Source organism: Stegostoma tigrinum, chromosome 30, assembly GCF_030684315.1.
Source record: "Stegostoma tigrinum isolate sSteTig4 chromosome 30, sSteTig4.hap1, whole genome shotgun sequence".
NCBI lineage: Eukaryota > Metazoa > Chordata > Chondrichthyes > Orectolobiformes > Stegostomatidae > Stegostoma > Stegostoma tigrinum.
In genome coordinates this window covers 14,587,793-14,614,438 of record NC_081383.1, presented here as the reverse complement: position 1 = coordinate 14,614,438, position 26,646 = coordinate 14,587,793, and the positions used below count along the sequence as shown (strand labels likewise).

General features: G+C 43.0%; 1 protein-coding gene across 2 annotated transcripts in view; it reads left to right on the top strand.

Annotated features, from left to right (window-relative positions):
- Nucleotides 1–7,874: 7,874 nt before the first annotated feature.
- polrmt (polymerase (RNA) mitochondrial (DNA directed)) overlaps nucleotides 7,875–26,646 on the top strand; it is a 97,880-nt gene continuing 79,108 nt past the window's right edge. For both annotated transcript variants that reach the window (XM_048559887.2, XM_048559889.2), the window contains exons 1-4: nucleotides 7,875–8,042; nucleotides 16,282–16,380; nucleotides 19,040–19,824; nucleotides 26,290–26,423. In XM_048559887.2, the coding sequence (XP_048415844.1) occupies nucleotides 7,919–8,042; nucleotides 16,282–16,380; nucleotides 19,040–19,824; nucleotides 26,290–26,423 (1,142 nt within the window). In that variant the 5' untranslated portion in view covers nucleotides 7,875–7,918. The remainder of the gene's footprint in view (nucleotides 8,043–16,281; nucleotides 16,381–19,039; nucleotides 19,825–26,289; nucleotides 26,424–26,646) is intronic.

Sequence of the window (26,646 nt, the reverse complement as noted above, 5' to 3'; positions counted from 1 at the left end):
AATAGGAATATTGGTGTCCTTGTGCATGAATTGCAAAAGGCTAATATGGAGGTATAGCAAGCAATTAGGAAAGCTAATAAAATGCTATCATTTATTGCAAGGGGAATCAAACACAAAAGTGGGAAGCAATCATAGAAAATGATAGAAAAACTCAGCAGATCTGGTAGTAATCTACGGACAGAAAGAGTTAATGTTTCGAGTCCAGTCCAACTCTTTTTTAGAATCTTTTAGTTACAAAAGTTGAAAGGTTATGCTTCAGTTGTACAAGGGACAAGTGAGACTATATCTGCAAATTGTGGCCAATACTGGTCTCCTCATTTAAGGAAAGATGTAAATCTGTTGGAGGAAGTTCAGAAAAGGTTTACTGGGCTAATACCTAAAATGGGCAGGTTGTCTTATGAGGAAAGATCGCACATCATGGGCCTGTATTTGCTGGACTTAAGAAAAGCAATGGTGACTTGATTGAAACATATAGGGTTTTGACAGGTTAAATGTGGAGCGGGTGTTTCTTCCACGGGAGGATCTAGAACTAGGGGTCACTATTTAAGAATTAGTGGTTGCCCTGAGACTAGGTGAATTATTTTTCTCTCAGAGAATCATGAGTCTTTGGAACTCTCTTCCTGAAAAGGCAATGCAAGAAGAGGCTTTGAATATTTTTAAGATAGAGCTATACAGATTATTGGTAAGCAAGAGGTAGAAAGATTATCAGCGTTGGACAGGAAGGCGGAATTGAGGATATAACAGATCAGCTGTGATCTTATTGAGTCATAAAGCTATTCAACAATCATTGCTGGCTGATGACAAAATTAAGTTCAAGGTTGTCATTTCTAAATAACGCTGCCTTCCATTTCTAGCTCTCTCGCTTCTGAGTCAGACAGTTATAAAATCAATTAGAGATAGTAGGAACTGCCAATGGTGGAGAATATGAGGTAACACGGTGTGAAGCTGGATGAACACAGCAGTTCAAGCAACATCAGAGGAGCAGGAAAGTTTGACGTTTCGGGTCGAGACCCTTCTTCAGAAGTGGGGGAGGGGAAGGCGATTCTGAAATAAATAGGGAGACAGGCAAGGTGGATAGAAGATGGATAAAGGAGAAGATAGGGTGAGAGGAGACAGACGGGCGAAAGAGGCAAGGTTAGAGCCAGTGAAGGTGAATGCAGGTGGGGAGTTAGGGAGGGGATAGGTCAGTCCAGGGAGGGCAGACAGGTCAAGGAGGTGGGATGAGGTTAGTGGGTAGGAGATGGGGGTGGGGCTTGAGGTGAGAGGAATAGTTCGGGAGGCAGGGACTAGCTGGGCTGGTTTTGGGATGTGGTCGGAGGAGGGGAGATTTTGAAGCTTGTGAAGTCCACATTGATACCATTAGGCTGTAGGGTTCCTAAGGGAAATATGAGATGCTGTTCCTGCATCTTTCAGGTGGCGTCATTGTGGCAATGCAGGAGGCCCAGGTTTGACATGCCATCTGAGGAGTTGGGGGGGGGGGGTGAAGGGGGTGAGTTGAAATGGTTTGTGACTGGGAGGTGTAGTTGTTTGTTGCGAACTAAGCGTAGGTGTTCCGCAAAGCGGTCCGCTTGGTTTCCCCAATGTAGAGGAGCAGTGGATCCAGTATATCACATTAACAGATGTGCAGGTGAACATCTGTTTGATGTAAAAAGTCTTCTCGGGGCCTGGGATGGGGTGAGGGGGGAGATATAGGGGCAGGTGTAGCACTTGCTTCAGTTGCAGGGAAAAGTTTCGGGGGTGGTGGAGCTGGAGGGGAGTGTGGAGCGGACAAGGGGGTCACAGAGGGAGTGGTCCCTCCGGAAAATACATAAGGTTGGGGAGGGAAAAATGTCTTTGGTAGTGGGGTCAGATTGGAGATGGCGGAAATGTCAGAGGATGATGTGTTGGAGTTGGAGGTTGGTGGGGTGGTACGTAAGGACGAGGAGGATTCTGTTTTGGTTATTATTGTGGATGGGGGTGTGAGGGATGAGTTGTGGGAAATGTGGGAGACATGGTCGAGGGCAGTTTCGATCACTGTGGAGGGGAGGTCGCGGTTCTTGAAAAAAAAGGACATCTGGGATGTTCGGGAGTGGAATGCCTGATGTCAGGAGCAGATGCGGTGGAGGCGAAGGAATTGGGAGTAGGGCATGGCCTTTTTACAGGAAGGTGGGCCAGAGGAGGAATATTCTAGGTAGTTGAGGGAGTTGGTAGGCTTAAAATGGTTATCGGTTTCCAGGTGTTTGAGATGTTGGGGACTGGGGAATTGGAAGTTCTGGAGGAGGTGGAGAGTGTGGGTGGTGTCACGGACGTAGGTAGGGAGTTCCTGGAACAAGGGGGAGAAAATGAAGTCCAGATAGGTGGAGATGAGTCCAGTGGGGTAAGAGTAGGCAGAGAGAATGGGTCGACCAGGTCAGTCAGGTTTGTGATCCAGAACTTCCAAGTCCCCGGTCCCCAACACCTCATTTTTACTATGGGCATCCGATCCCTATACACCTGCATTTCCCGTGTAGATGGCCTAAAGGCCCTCCGCTTCTTCCAGTCCCACAGGCCCGACTAGGCCCCTCCACTGACACCCTCATCCGCTTATCCGAACTCGTCCTCACCCTCAATAATTTCTCCTTTAATTCCTCCCACTTCTTATAGACAAAGAGGGTGGCCATGGGTATCTACATGGGCCCAAGCTATGCCTGCCTCTTTGTAAGGTGCATGGAACAATCCCTCTTCCAAAGCTACACTGGCCCTGTCCCCCATCTCTTCCTCTGTTACATTGATGACTGTTTCGGCACCACCTCGCATTCCCATGAGGAGCTCGAACAGTTCACCCACTTCACTAACAACTCCCACACCAACCTTAAGTTTCCCAGTACCTCTCTGTCACCATCTCCGGCATCCACCTGGAAACTGATATCCATTTTAAGCCCACCAACTCACACAACTACCAGAATATTCCTCCTTCCACCCACTTTCCTGTAAAAAGGCCGTCCCCTATTCCCAATTCCTTCGCCTCCGCCGCATCCTCTCCCGAGATGAGGCATTCCACTCCCGAACATCCAGAATGTCCTGTTTTTTTCAAGAACCGCAACTTCCCTTCCACAGTGATTGAAACTGCCCTCGACCGCGTCTCCCACATTTCCCGTAACTCATCCCTCACACCCTCATCCGCAGTAATATCCAAAACAGAATCCCACTCGTCCAAACATACCACCCCACCAACCTCCAAATCCAATGCATCATCCTCCAACATTTCTGCCATCTGCAATCTGACCCCACTACCAAAGACATTTTTCCCTCCCCACCCTTATGTATGTTCCAGAGGGACCACTCCCTCTGTGACTCCCTTGTCCGCTCCACACTCCCCTAGCTCCACCATCAGGCTTTTCCCTGCAACTGAAGCAAGTGTTACACCTGCCCCTATATCTCTCCCCTCACCCCCATCCCAGGCCCCAAGAAGACGTTTCACATCTGTTTGATGCACCTGCACATCTGCTAACGTGATGTACTGTATCCGCTGTTCCCATTGTAGCCTCCTCTACATCGGGAAAACCAAGCGGATGCTTGTGGACCGCTTTGCAGAATACCTACACGCAGTTCGCAACAAAACAACTACACCTCTCAGTCATGAAGCATTTCAACTCTTTCCCCCCCACCGTGCCCCACTCCTCGGACGACATGTCCATCCAGGGCCTCCTGCATTGCCACAATGACGTCATCCGTAAGATGCAGGAACAGCATCTCATATTTCACTTGGGAACCCTGCAGCCCAACGGTATCAATGTGGATTTCACAAGCTTCAAAATCTCCCCTCCCTCAATCACATCCCAAAACCAGCCCAGCTAGTCCTTGCCTCCCCAACCATTCCTCCCACCTCAAGCCCCACCCCCATCTCCTACCCACCAACCTCATCCCGCCTCCTTGGCCTGTCCGCCGTCCCTGGACTGACCGATCCCCTCTCTAACTCCCCACCTACATTCACCTTCACTGGTTATAAAATCAAGTTCCATTGAAGAGATTTAAACACAAAACTTAGGCTAAAACCCAGTGCAGTGCTGTACTGTTAGAGGTTTGGCTTTTGATCGAGATGTTAAACTGAAGATCTGTCTGCCCTCAGGAAGCAAAAGATTTCCTGAAACATTTTCTCAGTCATTATAACTTAACAAACAATAAAAGAAAATAAGCTAATAAAATGTGAGGCTGGATGTACACAGCAGGCCCAGCAGCATCTCAGGAGCACAAAAGCTCTCTGATGAAGGGTCTAGGCCCGAAATGTCAGCTTTTGTGCTCCTGAGATGCTGCTTGGCCTGCTGTGTTCATCCAGCCTCACATTTTATTATATTGGATTCTCCAGCATCTGCAGTTCCCATTATCAAAGAAAATAAGCTGTTCATTTTCTCACTGCTGTTTCTGCTTTGTGTGTTATACTGTGCAAATTGGTTGTTGCCTTTCCTGCACTATTAGAGTGACTTTCCAAGGCTCTTTTTGTTCTATGAACATAATTTATCCCAGGCCAGTTTCCCTTACTGATATTCTTCCTTAAGTTTCACCTAAATTAGATTCAAAAATCTTATAATGGGACGCTAGAACGAAAAAACAAAAACGTTCAAAATATTCAGCAGATAAGCCAGCATTTCTGGACCAGAAGCATTGTTGTAACTTTTAAGATTGACAATTTTTCAGCAAATCTTCATACCTCCGAATCTTTCTGAATGCTTCTTGTCTTGAAACATTAATTCTGTTTCTGTGTGGGCACTACCAAACCTGCTGAATACAACCAATGTCTTCTGCTATACCTACAAATAAACGATCAGTTCATTATCTTATATGCTGTGCATTAATTTGCTATCTTGTTTCCATAAATTACAACAGTGACAACAACTGAATGTTACACACTTTGGTTTAACCCTGGAAGTTACTGTATAAAATACAAGTATTTCTTCCTTCTCTGGAGGGAAGAGACTGAAAACAGAAAGCAATATGATGGTAGTGTTTCAATTGTGGTATTTTATTCAATAAACACATTCACAGCCCAAAGGCTGAAGTTTACTGTAATTCACATGAAAATTTCATTAAAAAATTAATCAAGGGTGACACGGTGGCTCAGTGGTTAGCACTGCTGCCTCACAGCATCAGGAACTTGGGTTCGCTTCCAGCCTTGGGTGATTGTCTGTGTGGAGTTTGCACATTCTCCCCATGTCTGCGTGGGTTTCCTCCCACAGTCCAAAGATGTGCAGGCTAAGTGGATTGGCCATGCTAAATTGCCCATAATGCCCAGGGATTTTTAGGTTATGTGGTTTAGACATGGGAAATCAGGCATAGGATAATGGGTCTGGGTGCAATACTCTTCGGAGGGGCTTTGTGGACTTGTTGGGCCGAATAGCCTGTTTCAACACTGCAGGGATTCTATAATTCTAAGTTAAAAATATGAAAAGTTATAATCATGTACTGACAAAACTAGATATTGTGCAGGTAGGAGGAGTTGAATTGAATTAGCTTTATTATCACGTGCACTCAAAAGTTTGTACTGTTGTTTCTTAAGGTGCCATCTTAGGAACAAGACACCTAGGTACAGACAATTAAATATTTGGTAGAAAATTGAAAGAATAATAAGTAAATGTCTGGTATAAGAATTAAAAGAAAAAAAAGTACTTGAATTACACTCCTTTTCACCTGGGCCTGTGCCAACACCTACCCTCCACACTACACCAGGCTTCAAAAACTCGATGCCTCTCCTCCCCTCTGCTGCCACCCAGTCTGGAACTCGCCTCCCACGTCCGCCTCTGATCCAGGACTCGCCTCCCACACTGGCCTGGTCTCGGACTTGCCTGCAATGGCCTCCACTCCGGGAGTTGCCTCCTCCATTCCCGTCTGAGCGAGAAAATCACTCCAGAAGTGAGAGAAAAAAAAGAGAGAAAGGAAAAGAAAGAGTGGAGTAGAGGAGCTCCGGCTGGAGCGTCCTACTTTGCTGCTATCGTTAGGTGTGGAAGAGATTACATAGACAGGGACAGCCAAAAAGACTGAAGAATTTTTCACTGGTAATGAAGTTTGGAGAAGATTACACTGATAAGGACAGATGTACAGATATTAACGCTAATAGGCAGAATGTTCCAGGAACACATATTGAATGAAAATTATATTAAAATTACAATTCAACGCACTATTTGTCTTTAGGACAGTCATATTATATATAAACATTAACTTTGTTCCTATTCCCACAAAACTACCAGCTGAGTTTCCCCAACACATTCTGCTTTTTTTTCAGATCTACAGCACTTTATTTGTTTTACAAAAATAAGTTGCTGGAAAAGCTCAGCAGGTCTGGCAGCATCTGTGAAGGAAAAAAAACAGAATTAAGTTTTCAGCTCCAGTGACCCTTCCTCAAGGTCGTCTTCAAGGTAGACAAACAGGATGCTGAAAGAACACAACAAGACAGGCAGAATCTGGAGAAAAGAAGTCAATGTTTCAGGTATTACACTTCTTCAGGACTGGATGTAGGGCTAGAGGGGAAGGTAGTGGAGTGGTGGTGATAGGTGGACACCGGTAGTAGGTACGACCTGATTGGTTGATGGGAGGGATGAATCCAGTTGGTAGCTGGAAGAGAGGGTCAGCAGGTGGAACGGAAGGGAGGAGGCACAGCTAGAAAGGGAGATGGGGAATGGGGGGAAAAGTTTTTGAAGTTAGAGAACTCAATGTTCAGTTGTGTGGCTTGTAGGGTGCCTAGGCAGAAGATCAAGTGTTATTCCTCAAATTTGCGATCTGATTCACTGTGACACTGGAATAGGCCAAGGATGGACATGTCTGAGGGTGAGTGGGGGGTGGCGTTTGAAATGGGTGGTGACCAGAAGGTTAGGCTGGCTATTTTGGGCTAGACGAAGACGGTCACCCAGTCTACATTTGGTCTGATCAATGTAGAGAAGACCCTATCGGGAGCACCGGATGCAGTAGACTAGGTTGGAGGAGACACAGGTGAAACTCTGTCTCACCTGGATGGAGGTGGTGTGCAGGCAGGTGTTGGACCTTTTATGGTTCTGGGGGAAGTTACCGGGAGTTGGGAAGGAGGGATGGGTGGAATGGTTGGTGGGGAGTGTGGTGTGAACTAAGGTGTGGTGAAGGGAACGGTCATTGGAGAAGACAGAGAGGAGTAGAGAGTGGAAGATGTTCAGGATGGTGGCATCTAATTAGAGTTGTCCAAAATGTTTGAGGATGATATGCTGGATTCGGTGGCTGGTGGGGTGAAAAGTGAGGACAAGAGGGGGCCTATCTTCATTATGTTTGGAGGGGTGGGGGGTGCTGGTTAAGAGCTGTGGAGTGGCGAATGGAGGCTGTGCAGTAGAAGGCTGTCTGGATGATGCAGACGGCGGGGGGGGGGGAGAAAATTGAATTGAGAGGACATCTGGGAGAGCAGATGCAACGGAGATGGAGGAATTGGCAAAACTGAATGGAGTTTTTCCAGGATACAGGGTGGGAGGAGATGTAGTCCGGGTAGTTATGGGAGTCTGAGAGTTTATGGTAAATGTTCGTCTGTAAACTGTCGCCAGAAATGGAAACAGAGATGTCAAGAAAGGGGAGGGAGGTGTCTGAGATAAATCAAGTGAATTTGAGGGGGGGATGAAAGATTTTAGAGATGTGGATGAACTGATCCAGATCAGTCTGGGTGCAGGGTGCAGTAGTATCGATGCAGACATTGATGCGGAAGAGTTGGCTAACAGGACCACTGTACTTGTCTTCAAATGGCTTTGAGATCTTCATTGCAACAGCTGGCTCGGACGCCTGGTGCCAGGTACCACATGGGCCGAATGGCCGCTTGGCGTTCTGGGAATTGTAGTTCGACCCACCGACAGGCCTCTGTTCCCGTGGGACAGTCTGGGAGGCGCGCGCATGCGCGTTGGCCCCGGCGGGGCCGCCTGACCCTAACAACCAAGATGGCGCCGTAGGAGGTAGAGCGATGTCGTTTCTGAGGCTCTTTTCTTCGCAGAGTTCCCGTCCCTCTACTTTGCGGGAACTGCTGCTCCTCTCTTCTGTTTGTCACCGTTGTCTGCAGCTCAAGAGATACCCCGCTAGGAGCTCAGGTAAGTAAAGATTTTGCGGCAGGACTAAGCCCTTTCTGGCTGAGAATCGGCGGAACCGCAGAGGCTCCATGTGCCACTCGTGCTTCCCTTCACTGAGTTTGAAAAATTTAAGGCTTTGTAAGCCCAAAAACAAACACAAATAGTCTTTTGACGAAGAATCGTTCTGGACTCTGTTTCTCTTTCCGCGGAAGCTGTCAGTTTTTCCCGCATTTTCTGTGTTTGTTTCAGATTTGCATCATTCACGTTATTTTACCTTTCTACGTTATGAGCCTACCATGTTTGTCAAAACTTGTGTGCTCTTGAATGCAAAAGCATTTTCTTTTGTACTCCGCTGGAAACGTCACAACCCTTTATAAACAGGGTAAACTGTCTGACAACTATAGTACTGCCTTAACAAAAATGTCCTCCAGTGGGAAGACATTGGTCCAGATCTTCTGGAAAAATTATGAAAGAACAATTACCGTTGTATGTTTCTGCACTGGAAATTGCTGGACAGGAGCCCCCTGTTATGAACCTAATCCATGAATTCAGTGAAGATCTTCAGCAAAACGGCACACTTTTTTGCAGTATTGTTGTGTGATTTAAATGTCCAGCAGTATATCTACATTTTCACAGCTGCTGTGAAAAGTTAGGGATGTAATTCAAGTATGGGGTTATGGCACATGGCAAATGACTGAGGACATTAGGTGGCTTTCAGGCCTGATAGTTCTGACATCTCCCAAAACTCCACCCCACTCCCTAAGGTGATTCAGGCCAGCTGGGATGGGTGTCAGACCTTTTGAGCATTGGTTTGGATTGACTGGTGCATTTGATCTAATTGGTGGGAGGAGTTATTGAGTGTACAGGCTGTCAGGTGAGTAGTTTGGGGGGTGGGGGGAAAGAGGGTGGTGAGGCCTGCAGGGTCAAATATGCAGTCTATTCAGAAGGTGATAGGAATTGTTACAGGTGGGGTGGGGGTCAGTCCAGGGTTTGAGCTGGTTTGTTTGATTTCAGTCTGGGAGTGTGGTCTCTGGTCCAGCAGGGTCAGGTTAGGGGTGATGGAGACTGATTTTGGTGATGGTGGTGCTCCTGCTAATCCTGCTCCTAAGATGCTGTTTGGCCTGCTGTGTTCATCCAGCTCTACACCTTGTTATCTCGGGTTCTCCAGCATCTGCAGTTCCTGTTTTCTCGGGTTTTCCAGCATCTGTAGTTCCTATTATCTCTGATCCTGATGGTGGTCGGAGAAGGTAGGTGTCAGGTGTGGTTGGGATGCTAAATTGATTGTTGAGGTCTGGCAGTGTCAGACATTGTGGTCATTGAGTTGAAACTGTCAGCTTAATAGTTATCCAGACGTTTGAGTGTTTTTAATCCTCTAGCTTCACCTAGGTAACTGTTAGGTTTAAGTAAATCAGAACCCTTTGAATTCTCCAGAGTTAATGGACTGTTTCAAAGTGTTCGAGTATGGGGAATTGCCCATTGGAAAATTTATTTTCCTGGGCAGTTCCCATGGAATCATCTATGTTGGCCTTTCCACATTGTTCCAACACTGAAATTCTAATCTCTGTTGTCCCAAAAACCCTCTAGTCACTGGAATATCAGGGCTGTTGACTTCAGTCGCCCACTGAAAGCATTACCTTGTATAATCACGCTCACATTGGTGTCGCATTTCACCCAAGATGAATTTTCGTTATGCCTGATGATTGGAGGATGGCTAATATCGTACCTTTGTTTATGAAAGGCTGTAAGGAGGAACATTGGAACTATAGACCTATGAGCCTGACCTTTGGAGGTGATTATAAAAGATAGGATTTATGGACATTTAGTGAGGCAAAAATTGATTAAGGATAGACAGCATGGTTTTGTGCAATGAAAATCATGTCTCAAAAACTTGATTGAGTTTTTTGAGGAAGTTACCAAAAAGATTGGTGGCAGAGCAGTAGATGTTTATTTGGACTTTACTAAAGCCTTTGACGAGGTTCTGCATGATAGAGTAATTAGTAAAGTTAGGTCACATGGGATTCAAGGTGACCTTGCCAATTGGATACATAATTGGCTTAACGGCAGGAAACAGAACGATGGTGGAGGGTTGCTTTTCAGACTGGAGGCTTGTTGTAGCGGTGTTCCGCGGATTGGTTTTGGGCCCTGTTTTGTTTGTCATTTATATAAATGATTTGGATGAGCATAAAGAAGGCCCGGTTAGTAAATTTGTGGATGATGCCGAAACTGGTGGCATAGTAGACAGTGAAGAAAGGTTTTTTTAAGATTACAAAGGGATCTTGATCAAATTGGTCAATGGGCTGAAAAATGGTAGATGGAGTTCAATCTAGATAAATACAAGTTATTTAATTTTGGTACAACAATCAAGGATAAGGCTTATACTATTAATGGTAGGATATTAGGTAGTGTTGCAGCACAGAGAGTCCTAAGGATCATGTATCGACAAGATGCTTAAAAAGGCATTTGACATGTTTGCCTTCATTGCTCAGACCTTTGAGTGTAGGAGCTGGGAAGTCACGTTAAGGTTGTACAAAACATTGGCAAGGCTTCTTCCGGAGTGCTGTGTCCAGTTCTGGTTGCCCAGTTATAGGAAGGATATTATGAAGCTGGAGAGGGTTTAAAAGATATTTACCAGGATGTTGCCAGGTATGGAAGTTTTGAGGTATAAAGAAAGGCTGGATAGGCTGTGAATTTTTTTTCACTGGAGTGTGGGAGGTTGAGATGACCTGATTGAAGTTTATAAAATAATGAGAAAGATAAATAAGGTTAATGGTAGTTGTCTTTTTTCCTAGGATGGGGGATTCCAAGACTAGGGGACACATTTTTAAAGTGAGAGGAGAGAGATTTAAAAAAAAAGTGAGGGGAAAGAGGTTGGTTCGTGTGTGAAATGAACTTCATGAGGATGTGGCAGGTGCAAGTACAATTACAAAATTTGAAAGACATTTGGGTAGGTACGTAACCAGGAGGGGTTTGGAGGGATACGGGCTAGGAACAGGCAGGTAATTTGGGATTATGGCTGGCATGGACTAGTTGGACCAAAGGATCAATTTCCATACTGTATGACTCTGACTTATGATACTGCTAAGACAGCCTATTTCACCACTGGAAGGACCAGTCTACTACGCTCATGGCTCAGCTCATTTGCTGCTCAAATCCTTGTCCTTGCCGTTGTTGGTTTACCTCTACAAAACTCTTGATTATTCCAGTACTCCGGTGGACACTTTTATCATCTTCCACAATCCACAACTTGAGTTCACAAAAGCTCTGCAATCTCTGTTGTATTAGTATACCTTGCAACTGGTCCCTTTCGTCAGCCCTGTTCACAGATAGTGATTATTTCCTGATTTAACAATGTGTCAATTTTGAAATTCTCAACTAAGCTTATTAATCATTCTACGGCCTCACTTTTTCATTTTTTGTTTTTTTTATTATTCCAGCCCAGTAAAGTGTTGTGATCTTTGTGCACCTCAAATTTAGACCTTTTGGATGTCTCTGGCTTCAATTGCTCCTACACTGGTGGCTGTGTCTAGCTTTAAACATCATCCTTAAGTCTTTCCACCCTTCTGTACTTGTTAAGATACTCTTGAAACCCAACTGTGTCAATCATCTGTCTTACTATTCTATCAAATAATTCACTGTTTAAATTTTGTTTCATGATCTTTCAGTAAAGTGTCTTAGAGTGTATTTTTGGTTCTTGTCATGACACAAATACAATTTGGTTGTAAGAGGAGCAGTTTTTATTTTAACTGAAGTAGTGTTGATGAAAATTTGGTTTTATTTTGTACTTTGTTGATAGTCTGTTTTACTTTTATTCAATATGTTTCTTTAAATTCGTCCTTTTCTGTGTCCATCCAACCAACAGTACCCATGTTCAATGAATACCTAAAAAAGGGCAGCATAACTGGATGATGCACAGATGCTACAAACCCAGAACAATATTAAAACAAAATAAATAATGAATTCTAACAAAAAGGATAATAACTTGACATCTCTGATAATGGGAAGTGCAGATGCTGGAGAATCCAAGATAACAGTGTGAAGCTGGATGAACACAGCAGGCCAAGCAGCATCTCAGGAGCACAAAAGTTGATGTTTCGGGCCTAGAGCCGCCTTCAGAGAGGGGGATGGGGAGAGGGAACTGGAATAAATAGGGAGAGAGGGGGAAGCGGACTGAAGATGGAGAGAAAAGAAGATAGGTGGAGAGGAGAGTATAGGTGGGGAGGTAGGGTGGGGTTAGGTCAGTCCAGGGAAGACAGACAGGTCAAGGAGGCGGAATGAGGTTAGTACGTAGGAAATGGAGGTGCGGCTTGAGGTGGGAGGAGGGGATGGGTGAGAGGAAGAACAGGTTAGGGAGGCGGAGACAGGCTGGGCTGGTTTTGGGATGCAGTGGGGGGAGGGGACGAGCTCAGCTGGTTTTGGGATGCAGTGGGGGAAGGGGAGATTTTGAAGCTTGTGAAGTCCACATTGATACCATTGGGCTACAGGGTTCCAAAGCAGAACATGAGTTGCTGTTTCTGCAAACTTTAGGTGGCATCATTGTGGCACTGCAGGAGGCCCATGATGGACATGTCGTCTGAGGAATGGGAGGGGGAGTTAAAATGGTTCGCGACTGGGAGGTGCAGTTGTTTATTGCGAACCGAGCGGAGATGTTCTGCAAAGTGGTCCCCAAGCCTCCGCTTGGTTTCCCCAATGTAGAGGAAGCCACACCGGGTACAAGGGATACAGTATACCACATTGGCAGATGTGCAGGTGGACATCTGCTTAATATGGAAGGTCATCCTGGGGCCTGGGATTGGGGTGAGGGAGGAGGTGTGGGGGCAAGTGTAGCACATCCTGCGGTTGCAGGGGAAGGTGCCGGGTGTGGTGGGGTTGGAGGGGAGTGTGGAGCTGACAAGGGAGTCGTGGAGAGAGTGGTCTCTCCAGAAGGCAGACAAGGGTGGGGATGGAAAAATGTTTTGGGTGGTGAGGTCGGATTGTAGATGGCGGAAGTGTCGGAGGATGATGCGTTGTATCTGGAGGTTGGTGGAGTGGTATTTGAGAACGAGGTGGATTCTCTTGGGGCGGTTGTGGTGGGGCGGGGTGTGAGGGATGTGTTGGGGGAAATGTGGGAGACGCAGTCAAGGGCGTTCTCGACCACTGCGGGGGGATGTTGCGGTCGGGTCCCCATCCCCCTCCCTGATGAAGGGTCGAAGCCCGAAACGTCAACTTTTGTGCTCCTGAGATGCTGCTTGGCCTGCTGTGTTCATCCAGCTTCACACTTTGTTATAACTTGACATCTGGCATTTTTGGGTACGTGTCATTCTGTGGCAGAGGGGCAGATGAGACCCGTTTAAAAGTTATGAGATATAAACTTTGGAAGTATCTGTGAAAATAATTCCTGGCTGTCATTGTTTCAACGGGTGGAATATGTAGTATGCAGTTATAATCAATTTATCGGATTTGCTGGTAAATTGGACAACAAAGAAATAAAAACTATTCCTACTCTATCATGAAGTTGGATCTGTTGGTACCACAACATCAATTTTTTTAAAAATTTAAAATACTATTGAGTAGAAAGTGCAATCTTCCACCTCGGAATCTCATCAACAATGTTGAAATATCACAAGTGGTGATGGTTAACAGTAATATCACCAGACCAGTGATGCAAAAGCACAGGCTAATGTTATGGAGGCACAGGTTCATGGGTACAAATCCCATCAAGGTAGTTGGTGAAATTTAAATTAAACTAAATAAATAGATATTGAATTAAAAACCAGCCTGCAAAACCACTGCTGATTGTTGTTAAAATCCTGCCTGGTTCACCGGCATTCTTTAGAGAGGGAAATCTGCTGTCCTTAGTCTGATCCACAGATGGCTCAAGGCCCACAGCAATGTGGCTATTTCCTAAACACCTATGAAATAGCTCGGTTAGCCACCGTTGCATCAAACTGCTATGAAATCCAAAGAAGGATTGAAATCAGATAACCCATTGTCGAGGACAGCAGAAATGACAACAACAAACCTAGCACTGTCAAACCCTGCAAACTCCTCCTTACTAAAATCTGGGAAAGAGAACTGAATGCATTATATGACATCTAATGGATTGGTTGCATAGAAGCACCATCACCTTCAGGTTCTCTCCAAACAATACAAGAAGCTAACTTGGAACTATGTTGTATTTCCTTACTGTTGCTGAGCCAAATTCCAGGAATTTCATACAAACAGCACTGTGAGTGTACCTTCATCACACTGATTTCATTGGTTGCGAGGTGGCATGGATCATCATCACCTTCACAAGGATAACTAAGGGTCGACAATTAAAGCTGGCCTGACGTCCTGGAAGTCTGGTGTCAAAGTTCCAGACGTGCACTGAAATCTCTGCTCAGAGATCAATGCACATTACTTTGTCTTTACTTTTCCCATTGTGGACAATATGTGGGCAGTGCTTTTATTTTAAATATCTTAGGAAATTGGAAACATTAGTATTTTAAAGAAGTTAAAAGTAAACACATGAAATATAACTGCTACAAAGTAATTTAGTAAGCCAGGACATAAACTAATGTGCAATGGAGATCAGAATTATCAAAGAATGACAGTAAATTTGATAGTTCCCAAAAACAATCACATGATCTGAAACAAGGAAATCAAACATTTTCCCAAAACAGCCAATATGCTGTTGTCAGCAGTGTTGCAATTGTTTTGTGAAGCCTTAAGACTCCTTCAAATGACTGATGGAAGTTTGAAATATAAATAAGAAAAGCAGAGAATGTAAATACTGAATGGGTGGAGAACAGATAAGACAAATGGTTTACTTCTGTGGTTTTAAATTCTGGTGTACTATGAATTTCAAAACTAACCCAGTAAATTTAGTGATAGTAGGAACTGCAGATGTTGGAGAATCTGAGGTAACAAGGTGTAGAGCTGGTTGAACACAGCAAGCTAAGCTGCATCAGAGAAGCAGGAAAGCTGACGTTTTGGGCCTAGACCCTTTCTTTATTTTGTTTTAATATTGTTCTGGGTTTGTGGCATTTGTGCATTTATCCAGTTAGCTGCCCTTTTTTAGGCAGTCGTTGAAAGTAGTTGGGATTTATTGCTCACCTCTAATTGACTATGAGAAGATAATATGCTGCCTTCTTGAACTGCTGCAGTTGTAGGGATGTCAGCAGACCCATTGTTAGAAAGGAAGTTTAAAGATTTTGACCCAGTGCCATTCTGCTGCTGTGAATGTAGTTTTAGTCAGGATTTTGTGTGGCTTGCAGGGGGACTTGTAACAGGTGACATTCCTAAGCACCTGCTAACCACCACCTCTCAGTAGTAGGGATCCTGAGTTTGGAAGGTGATGTTGAAGGATCAATAGTAGTCAAATCTAAATCCAAGTCGACTTTTCCCAAAGACAGAAATTGCGAGAAAAGCCATGTTTGAACACATGATCCCGTCTGTTTTCAATCGCAAATTACAGTCATTTGATTAAAACACATGCCTCAGTTTCAGAAGTTATGGGTTCAACTATCATTTGAGGGCCGTAAGCACAAATACTTAAGGCTAACATTCCATTGCAGTGTTGAATGACAGCTACACTCTTCAACTGCCATCGTTTGATTAAGAGGCCCTCTCTGTTTGCTCTTCAGATTGAATGCAAAAATCCTGTAGCATGACATTGAAGAAAAGAGTGTTATCCTTGGTAATTTGGTCAATATTTATCCCTCAACCAACATCACAAAGTCTAGTTGTTATTACATTGCTATTTGTAGGAGTTTGTCCCTAAATTAGCTGCAACATTTCATGTAATATAACAGTGACTACAATTCAAAAGAACCTCAATGACTCTGTGATGTCAGGAAACGCATGTGGATATGAATCTTTTCTAGGCATTTAGATGCAGATTCCGTTATTTATTGTGAAGGCACAGACAAAAATGACATTATTTTAAAAGCAAAATACTGTGATTCTGGAAATCTTAAACAAACTCAATGCTGCGAAACTCACCATCTGTGGAGAGAAAAACAGTTAATGTTTTGAGCCTGGTATGACTCTTCTTCAGAACTGTTACATATATTAAATCAATGGCTAATTTGGTTTGTGAATACCCAGCCACTTGTCTTCCAATTCAGCTGCATTATCAATTACACACAGGAGAAAACTGAATTAATGTCACAAATGAAAACTTCATGTTAGGTATGCTCATGTTCCATAGAGCTGTAACCAATGGAAAGATATGATTGACACTTTGATATTCCTGTTGTATAGAGAACCTAACTAAAGACACCGCATTTTTTTTTATTAGAGCTGTCTTGGGGTTTCTTCAGAAGAAATTACTCTTCTATTATCCCTAAGAAAGATGTTGGAAAGGATCAAACCTGTGAGAAAGCTCGTTTGTTACAGGGTATGTATGGATAATAAAAATAAAAGGATAAGGAAATGCATATTTTTCAGGAGTTTATTTTGATTTGTCAATAATTGGAACTAACTTGCATGCACCTGTGCGAAAATCAAAATTTTTTACTCTCAAAAATAATTCAAATACTTGAGAGCCTCATAGGATAATAACTAAATCTATTTTGTATGGTTTTTGAAAGATCTGTAGTTAGCTATAGCTAGACATTTTATGTCGTAACTAGATATTTTATTATAAACAGGAAAAGATTTGTAAATTATCAGACTTTTCTGCTCCTATTTGTGAAATAAACAGAAATACCAGCTTGTGATAGGAATCTAGGAATTAGGAATGGAGTAGTTAATTCACCCTTTTGAGTCTGCAATTTCATGTGATCATAGCTGATCTTTTCCTGGTCTCGCAACTCCGCTTGCTTCCCAGAGCTGTTTATTCTGTTTTTCATTAGAAAACTATCTATTTCTTTCTTGAATCTGTTGATTTTGCCTACATCGCACTCTGGGGCAGAGAGTTCCACAGATACTCAACCCTCAGAGAGAAATAATTTCTCCTCATCTCAGTTTTGAAACTACATCCTCTAACTCTCTAGCTATGATCTCTTGTTTGAATTGTTCGCACAAGGGAGAACATCTATTCAATGTCCACTTTATCAATCCCATTATAGCATTTCAAATATCTCAATCATACTCCCCCATGCCACACCATTCTTCTGAACTCCAGCAAGTACAAGTCCAAGCTATTCAACCACTCGTACAACAGCCCTTTCATCCCTGGAATCAATCTGGTGATCCTCCACTGCAACCATATCCTTCCTTAAGTGAATAGACCAAAACTGGACACTGTATTCTAGGTCTGGTCTCACCAATGCCTTATAGAATTGTAACAATACTTCTTTACTACTTACAATCCAGTCCTTTTGCAATAAATGCTGGGATTCCATTTGCTTTTCTTATTTTATGCTGCACCTGCATACCCAGTTACTACGATTCATGCGCTAAGATGCCCAGGTCCCTTCATACAGATGCACTTTTGAGTCTGCTTCCTTTTTAGTTATTATTTTTCCATTTCTTTTTCTGGCTAAAATGGACAACTTTGCACTTAACCACATTAAACTACATCTGCCAGATTCTGTCCCATTCTCCTAGCCTACCAATATTCATCTGTAAACTTTTTCTCTCCAGATCACAACCTGCTTTCCCATGTATTTTAGTATCATTGATGAATTTTGCTAAGTTACACTTTGTCCCTGCTTACATTTCATTCATAGAGATTGTAAATAGCTGAGGCCCAAGAACTGAACCCTGTGGCACTCCACTAGTTACAGTCCACCATTCAAAGAAGGTCCCATTTATCCTGACCACTTGCTTTCTGTCAGTCTGCCAGTCCTCTATCTAAGCCAACAGTCTACCATTGAGCCCCTAGGATCTAACTTTCTGGTTCAGTCTTTTATGTAGCACTTTCTCAAATGCAACCTGGAAGTCTAGATATACTACATCTAGCAAAACCCCATTATCTACCTTCCTGGTTACATCTTCAAAGAACTCCACGTTTTTCAAGAATGCCTTGTCCTTCATGAAACTGTGCTGACACTGATGCTTTATTTTAAAGTAGGTAATAGGTTAAAAAAAAAACTCTTTGTCTGTAGGTTTTGTATAAGTCTAGATGTTTGAGTTGCAGGGTTTGAGCAATAGAGAGAGGCTGAACAGACTGGGGCTATTTTCCTGGAATGTCGGAGACTGCTGGTGACCTTTTATAGAGGTTTATAAAGTCATGAGCAGCATGGACAGGGTAAATAGACAAGGTAGTTTCCCTGGGGTGGGGGATTCCAAAACTAGAGGACATAGGTTTAAGGTGAGAAGGGAAAGATTTAAAAGGGATCTAAGGGGAAATTTCTTCACACAGGGTGGTACTTGTATGGAATGAGCTGCTGGAGGCAGTGGTGGAGGCTCGTACAATTACAAGATTTAAAAAGCATCTGGATGGTTACATGAATAGGAAGAGTTTAGAGGGGTGTAAGCCAAATGTTGGCAAACGGAACTAGATTTATGTAAGATATCTGGACGGCATGGATGAGTTGGGCTGAAGCGCCTGTTTGTGTGCTATCTATCTCTATGACTCTAAGTAACAGATTGTGTGAAGGTTTCTTGTAAGTATTCAATTATGCTTATTTAGTTATAACTCTGGAAAGGCACACACTTCCTTGGATAGTCTTTCTTACCTATCTCTTTTGGCGTGCCCTGCATAAGTTAATCCTCTGACTACCAGTCTTCTACTCTTTCTGCTGAACCACTCCTTTCTTCTGCTTTCTTATGAAGCAGGTCTGCTTATACCCTCTTAAGCTCCAGCCTCATGTCCTCCTTTCTCGTGCAACTGGTTTCTTTTTCCTTGTACACAGTTGTCACACTACCAGAGTAGTTTGTGTCAGAATTGCAATTCCTCACTGGCAAGCTGTGCTATTGATTGGGGCATTGTACTTGGGGTCAAGGTAATTTTTGCTTGGCAAGTATTGGAATCGTCACTTTGTAAGTGTCTTATGTGGTATTCTGTTCGATCATATCAACTATTTTGTTTGCTTGTTTTTTCTTGAGGTATCTGATCAAAGTTTCGAATTAGATTTTTAAATTTTCAATTTCCTTGCTTCACATGGCAGTTCTTGAAGCTCGAATACAACAGCTACAGGCAGATAACATCACTGAAGTGAAATGTACAGAGGTGCAGTTTGTGAACCGACTAAATGTAACTCATGATGAAAGTCGCAATGATGCAAATAATCTTACTTTTCTGCCAGATCAAGAATTTAATAAATCTCTTAACGTGAACACGGACACACTTGTAAAAGAAAAAGTAGCCAGAGAACAGATGGGTAAAACATGTCACATTAAACCAGTAATTCCAAAAACTACCTCAACTCCAAGCAAATGGATAGAAAAATTAAACAAAGAAAAACATAACAAAACCAGGAGACAGCTTAATGTTGTGAAAAAAATGAAAGAATCGAAAGAGCCTCTGCCATTGTCAAGCACTACATGTGTTACTGATGCTAAAACCACTGCAAAAGGCAGAAAAAGTACATCCAAAGATAATATTGTGAAGGCATCAATGACACATAGAGCCAGACATTCAGTACTGAATAATCCAGAAGCAAAGCCCAATGCATTAAATGACTTTTCTGTGGAAGCTGTTCTTGCTGAAGTGGAAAACCTCGACCAACAGCTCAATAATTGGGAGCCTTCTGCTAAACTGCTTGAAGATGAAGAAGGCAACAAATATGGTGACGCTCAGCGAAATATTTTAAGCTATGTTGAGGCATGTGCGTTCATTAATGATCTGGACAGAGCTCATCAGTGTGTCATGTTTCATCATCGAAATCTTACTCGCCGGAAGCAGTTGAATATTAAGATTTATAGTGTTTTAATGCATCTGTGGGCTAAAAAGGTTAGTAAATTTGTAAATACCGTTTGAAAGAAAAGTTGTGCTATTTAAAACATTTGCTCTGAAGTACTCTTTCTGTGTCCGTTTTTTATTAACTTCAAATTTATTAATAGCATTGCTACTTACGTGAAAGCAGGCTGGCTTCCTCTTCATGGGAATAGCTATAGAGATAGTGGGTGGACTGGTAATAATTGTCAAAAAATTCTTGGATTCTGGAAAAGTCCCAGAGGATTGGAAAACTGCTAATATTGCCTTTTTTATTTTAAAGGGAAGGAGAAAATGAACATGCTACTACAGACCAGTTACCTTAATGTCTGTTATTGGGAAAATGTTAGAAAGAATGTAATAGCAGAGTGTTTAGAATCATATGATCAAGCATAGTCAGCATGGCTTTGTGAAAAGAGATAATGCCTGACAAATCTATTGTTGCTCTTTGAGGAGGTAACAAGCAGAATAGATAAAGCAGAAGCTGTGGGTGTAATGTATTTGGATTTGCAGAAGGTATTAAATAGTTTCCACCTATGAGGTTACTTAATAAGATAAGAGCGCATGTATTGGAATTAGTATATTAGCATGTAGAGGATTAGCTAACTAGTAGAAGGCAGTGTGTGGATAAGGGGACCATTTTCAGGATGGTAACCTGTAACTACTGCAGTTATGTACTTTACAAGAAGAATAAGCCAAACATGGACAAAGACTATAGAAAGCTACAGAAGAGAGTGTTTTGGGAGTCTTCATGAATCAGCCATTTTCCAAATTCAGCAGGTGATTGAAAAGCTGATTGAATGTTGCCCTTCCTTGGAAAGGGAATGGAATATAAAAGTAGGGAAATTTTGCTAGAATTGCACAAGACGCTGTTTAGGCCACAGCTGGAATACTTATCTAAGGAATTCTTGGTTCAGCGACGGGAGTCGGGAGAGACCGTGGGTGGACTGCTGGCTGTCGGAGGAGCAGCAGAGCAGAGGTGAGAAGAGGAGTACCAGAACTCGCGGCATGAACTGCTAAAAAAACTTGTGATGTCACAGGGAGGCTGTGACCTGATTGGCTGGCTAGTAGGAAATCTGCACTAAATTTGAAAAAGAACCCAGGAAAGAAGTATCAACAAATTTAATTAACTTGTTATACTAAATTATATAAATTAATAAAGTAATTAACTAAGTAGAAATGGCTGGACAGATGATGCGTTGTAGTTGTATGATGTTGGAGCCGGCTGATCCCATTGTGAACTGCGGTGACCACATCTGCAGCAAGTGTTGGATGCTAAAGGAACTTTGGCTCAGGGGTTGATGAGCTGGATTCGGAGCTTCAAACACTGCGGCACACCCGGGTGAGGGAGACGCACCTGGATGTTTTGTTTCAGGAGACAGTCACACTTGGTAGATTAAGTAATTCAAATTTGGTCAGTAGCCAGGGACAGCAAGGTGTGACTGTAAGCGAGGCAGGAGAGGGAAGCTGCAGTCAGGAACAGAGGAGCTTTGGCTTTTGACTTTGCCCAACAAGTACAAGGTACTTGCTCCCTGTATGGGCTAAATGGCCTTGCTTCCACTATTGTGTCTTATGGTCTTATGGTATGGATGAGAAAAAGGGCTGCTGGGAGGATGAGCCCACTGACCACTGCACGGTGGTACAGGAGGCCATTCAAGAGGCGAGTGGTGATTCTATATCTTTGTAAGCAGGGTTGAGAGTCTCACATGGTGTGTTGCTTGCCCGGTGTCAGGGTAAGGGATATCTCTGACTGACTTGAAAGGATATTGAATCGGGAAGGGGAGGATCCAGTTGTTCTGGCCCACGCCAGAACAAACAACATAGGCAAGATGAAGAAAGAGGACTTATTCAGAGATTATCAGGAGCTAGGAACCAAATTAAAGAACAGGCCTGCAAGGGTTATAATCTCCGGATTACTGCCCAAGTGATGTGCTAATTGGCAGAGGGCCATGAGAATAAGGGAAATAAACACATGCTAAAAGAGTGCTTTGAGAAAGGGAGGTTCCTTTTCATGGGGCACTAGCATCAGTATTGAAACAGGAGGGAGCTGGACCATTGGGACAGTCTCCACCTGAATCGAACTGGGACCGGTGTTCTACCGAAAAGGATAAATAGGCTGATCAACAGGACTTTAAACAAGAAAGAGGGGTGGGAAGGGAATGGTGAAACTTGCCCCAGTGAGAAACAAAGCAGCAGGCTAACATCAGTAGTGGTGGATTCAACTATGCGGAAAAATATGAAAGAATTGGCAGGGAAGAAGATCTCAGGAGAGGTTATTAAAGTCTCCAGCACAGACAAATAGGATAGAGTGTTCGGAAAGGACTTGCAATCAAACACTGGAAAAACTAATGACAATGAGAAGAGGGACAGTTAATACAGGACTGAAGGTATTATATCTGAATGTGCGCAGTATAAGGAATAAGGTAAATGAGCTTGTGGCGCAGATCGAAATTGGCAGGTACGATGTGGTGGGCATCACTGAGAAGTGGCTGCAAAGGGATCAGGATTGGGAACTGAATATCCAAGGATATACATCCTATCGCAAAGATAGGCAGGTTGGCCGAGGGGGTGGGGTTGCCTTATTAGCAAGAAATAAAATTAAATCGATAGGAAGAAATGAAGTAGGGTTGGATGGTGTCGAATCTGTGTGGGTAGAAATGAGGAACGGCAAAGGTTTTTAAAAAAAACTATAGTTGGGGTTGTGTACTGGCCTCCTAACAGTAGTCAGGAGCTGGGGCGCAAGATACTTAAGGAAATAGAAAAGGTGTGTAAGAAATGCGAAGTTACAGTGATCATGGGGGATTTCAATATGCAGGTGAACTGAGAAAATCATGTTGGTAGTGGATTGCAAGAAAAGGAGTTTGTGGAATGTCTACAAGATGGCCTTTTGGAGCAGCTCATTGTGGAGCCTACAAGGGAACAGGCAATACTGGATTTAGTGTTGTGCAATGAGACAGCCTTTATAAGGGAGCTTAAGGTAAAGGACTCCTTAGGAGGCAGTGGTCATAAGATGATGGAATCGGAGGTAATGGTATTACAGCTGAATAAAGGCAACTGTAGAGGTATGAGGGAGGAGCTGGGAAGCATTGACTGGAAGAGGACCCTAGCTGGAAAGACAGTGGAACAGCAATGGCAGGAGTTTCTGGGAGTAATTCAGGAGATACAGCAAAAATTCATCCCTAGGAAAAAGAAGCATGGTACAGGGAGGATGACGCAACCATGGTTGACTAAGGAAGTCAGGGATAGCATAAACATAAAAGAGAAGGTATATAATGTGACGATGGGCAGTGAGAAACCAGAGGACTGGGAAGCTAACAAAGACAAACAGAGGGCAACCAAAAAAAAGAGGGAGAAGATTAAATGAGGGTAAGTTAACCAGTAATATAAACAAAGACTGTAAGAGTTGATTTAGATATATAAAGAGCAAAAGAGAGGCAAAAGTGGACATTGGACCACTGGAAAATGGTGGAGAGATAGTATTGGGAACAAGGAAATGGCTGAAGAACTGAATTAATTACTTTGTGTCGGTCTTCACAGTGGAAGACACAAGTTAATATGCCCAGAGTTAGGGCAGAGCTGAGTATGGTGGCCATCGCCAAGGAAGCGGTGCTAGTAAAACTGATGGGCCTAAAAGTGGATAAGTCACCTGGACCAAATGGACTACAACCCAGAGTTTTATATGAGATAGATGAAGAGATAGTGGAAGCGTTAGTGGTGATCTTTCAGGAATCACTAGAGTCAGGGAGGGTCCCAGAGGACTGGAAAATCGCTAACGTGACACCCCTGTTTGAAAATGGAGTAAGACAAATGATGGAAAATTGCAGGCCCATTAACTTAACCTTGGTCAGATTTTGGAGTCCAATGTAAAGGATGTGATTTCTGAATATTTGAAGTGTATGGTAAAATAGGGCAAAGTCTAGGCCCGAAATGTCAGCTTTTGTGCTCCTAAGATGCTGCTTGGCCTGCTGTGCTCATCCAGCCCCACGCTTTGTTACCAAAGTCCGTATGGCTTTTTCAAAGGGATGTCATGCCTGACAAATCTGCTAGAAGCCCTTGAGCAAGTAACAAGCAGAGCCATTGGATGTTATCTACCTGACTTCAAGAAGGTCTTTGATAAGGTATTACAAAGGAAGCTGCTGAGTAAGGTAAGGGCCTGCAGTGTTAGAGACAAGGTGCTAGAATGGATAGAAGATTAGCTGTTGGGCAGAAAGCAGAGTGTGTGGATAAAAGGATCTATTTTCAGGATGGCAGCTGGTGACAAGCTGTGTTCCGCAAGGGTCAGTGTTGGGACAACAGCTTTTTACTTCACACACCAGTGATCTGGATGAAGGAACTGTGGGCATTCTGGCTAAGTTTGCAGATGTTGCAAAGATGGGTAGAGGGGCAGGTAATATTGAAGACGTGGGGTGGCTGCAGAAGGATTTGGACACGTTAGGAGAGTGGGCAAAGAAGTAGCAGATGGAGTACAACGTGGGAAAGTGAGAGGTCATGCACTTTCGTAAAAAGAATAAAAGCGTTGACTGTTTTCTAAATGGGGAGAAAATTCAGAAGCCTGAAGTGCAAAGAGACTTGGGAGTTCTACTCCAGGATTCTTGCAAGGTAAACTTGTAGGTTGAGTCAATAGTCAGGAAGGCAAATGCAATGTTGGCATTTCTTCTGAGAGGACTTGAATATAAAAGCAGGGATGCACTACTGAGGCTTTATAAGGCAGTGGTCAAGCCACATTTGGAGTATTGTGTGCAGTTTTGGGTTCCATGTCTCAGGAAGGATGCACTGGCTGTGGAGTGGGCCCAGAGGAGTTTCACAAGAATTGCCTCACGAATGAAAAGCTTAACATAGGAGAACCTTTTTAGGATTCTGGGACTATACTCATTGGAATTTAGAAGGATGAGGGGCAATCTAATTGAAACTTTCAGAAAACTGAATGGCCTGGACAGTGTGGATGTTGGGAAGATGTTTTCATCTGTAGGAGAGACTAGGTCCCAAGGGTACAGCCCTAAAATAAAGTGAAGACCTATTTGAACAGAGATAAGAAGAAACGTCTTCAGCCAGAGAGTGGTAAAACAATGGAATTCACTGCCACAGAAGGCTGTGGAGGGCAGGTCATTGAGTACATTTAAGACAGAGATAGACAGGTTTTTGATCAAGGGCTATGGGGAGAACGTGGCAGAATGGGGTTGAGGAACTTATCAGCCGTGATTGAATATCGCAGCAGACTCAATGGGCTGATGGCCTAATTTCTGCTCCTGTATCTTATGGCCTTATGAAAGGTATACTGACATTGGAGGCAGTTCAGGAGAGGTTCATTTGACTGTTGCCTGATTTGGAGGGATTATTTTCTGAAGAGACATTGAGACATTGGTTGGCCCTGTACCCATTGGAATATAGAAAAGTGTGATGTGATTTTATTGAAACATACAAGATTTGTAGAGGATGTAACAGGGTAGATGTGGAGCAGTAATTTTCTCTTGTAGGAGAGTCTCAGTAGCAGAGGGAGTAATCTCTGAATAAGGAGTCACACACATAAGACAGGGATTTCTCTTAGTAGTAAATCTGCAGAAGATTATCGAGGCTCAGTCATTAAATATATTCACAGCTGAGATGGACAGATTTCTAATCGATAAGAAAACCAGGGACTCTGGGAAAAAGAGAGGAAAATAGAGTTAAGAATTATCAATTAACAGTGATCTCATTGGTTGAGCAGATCTGATGAGTTGAATGGCCTACCTCTGCTCCTACATCTTATGGTCTTATAAAGTGTTTTTCTGACTGCTCCAGACTTTCTATGGGCACTTCATTCTGTTAACCACAATCTAGGTCTTAGTGGCAGGAATTCACATAGTGCACTTAGTATGCCATTAATCAATTATTTTACAAACAGCTCACAATATGACTGATCTGGAAAATGGACCTGCCCTGCAGAGGATTTTGGGATACCTTGTTGGGATAAAGTACAGACGGGTTCATTTGGTACTGGACTTTGCCATACCTGACATTGGGGTTCATTGTACTGATGGGTATTGTAAGGAGAAACTGTTCCATTTTGCGACACTAACATTTCTTGACTTCATGAGTACAACATTTCATGACAAAACAGTGATCAGTTGCGTTTTCTATGATGTTTTGTATCAGTATTTAGCAAGAGCAATTTGGAGCATAGGGTCAGAGTTTAAGATCATTGAGGGAAAATCGATATTTTTCTACACTCGACAGCTCAACAACCCACATTCCTAGACTATTTCTGTTCTGAATCAATTTGAAGGAAACTATTCTTTTTCTTAATTAGTTGTAAGTTGTATCTGCTTATTTTTGCCCTTTTTTGTTACACATTTTATATTTCCTGTTTTAATTTTCTCTTTTGGCATTTTGGTCCTCCTCCTCTTGTTTATTTTCCAACTATTTAACTTAGATTGGCAATGTTTCTGTATTTTTTTAAACTTGAAGTCCAGCAGTCAAGAAAGTAACCTCATGCTTTGCTTGCAGGGTTCATTAAGTCAAATCGGCAACCTATTCGATCTGGTGGAAGAAGCAGGGTTGAAGCCAAATTTAGGATGCTATGTGGCAGCATTGGAATGTATGGGGCGCATGGAAAACTGCTCCCCCTCTGTGATTGAGAGGTAAGCAGTGAAAATTGGGGGAAAATGTCACAAAGATGCAGCTCTCAATTGTTCAAACTCTTTCTATTAGCACACTTGGAGCAAATTATATCTATATGAAAAATGTTGTTTGACTGCGGCAGAATGGATGACACCAGTGTCGTTCATCTATTCCTTGTAAAACATTGAGGCCTTTGATAACCTGGATGTTTTTCTGTCGGTACTTGAAGATAGCAAAATTGTA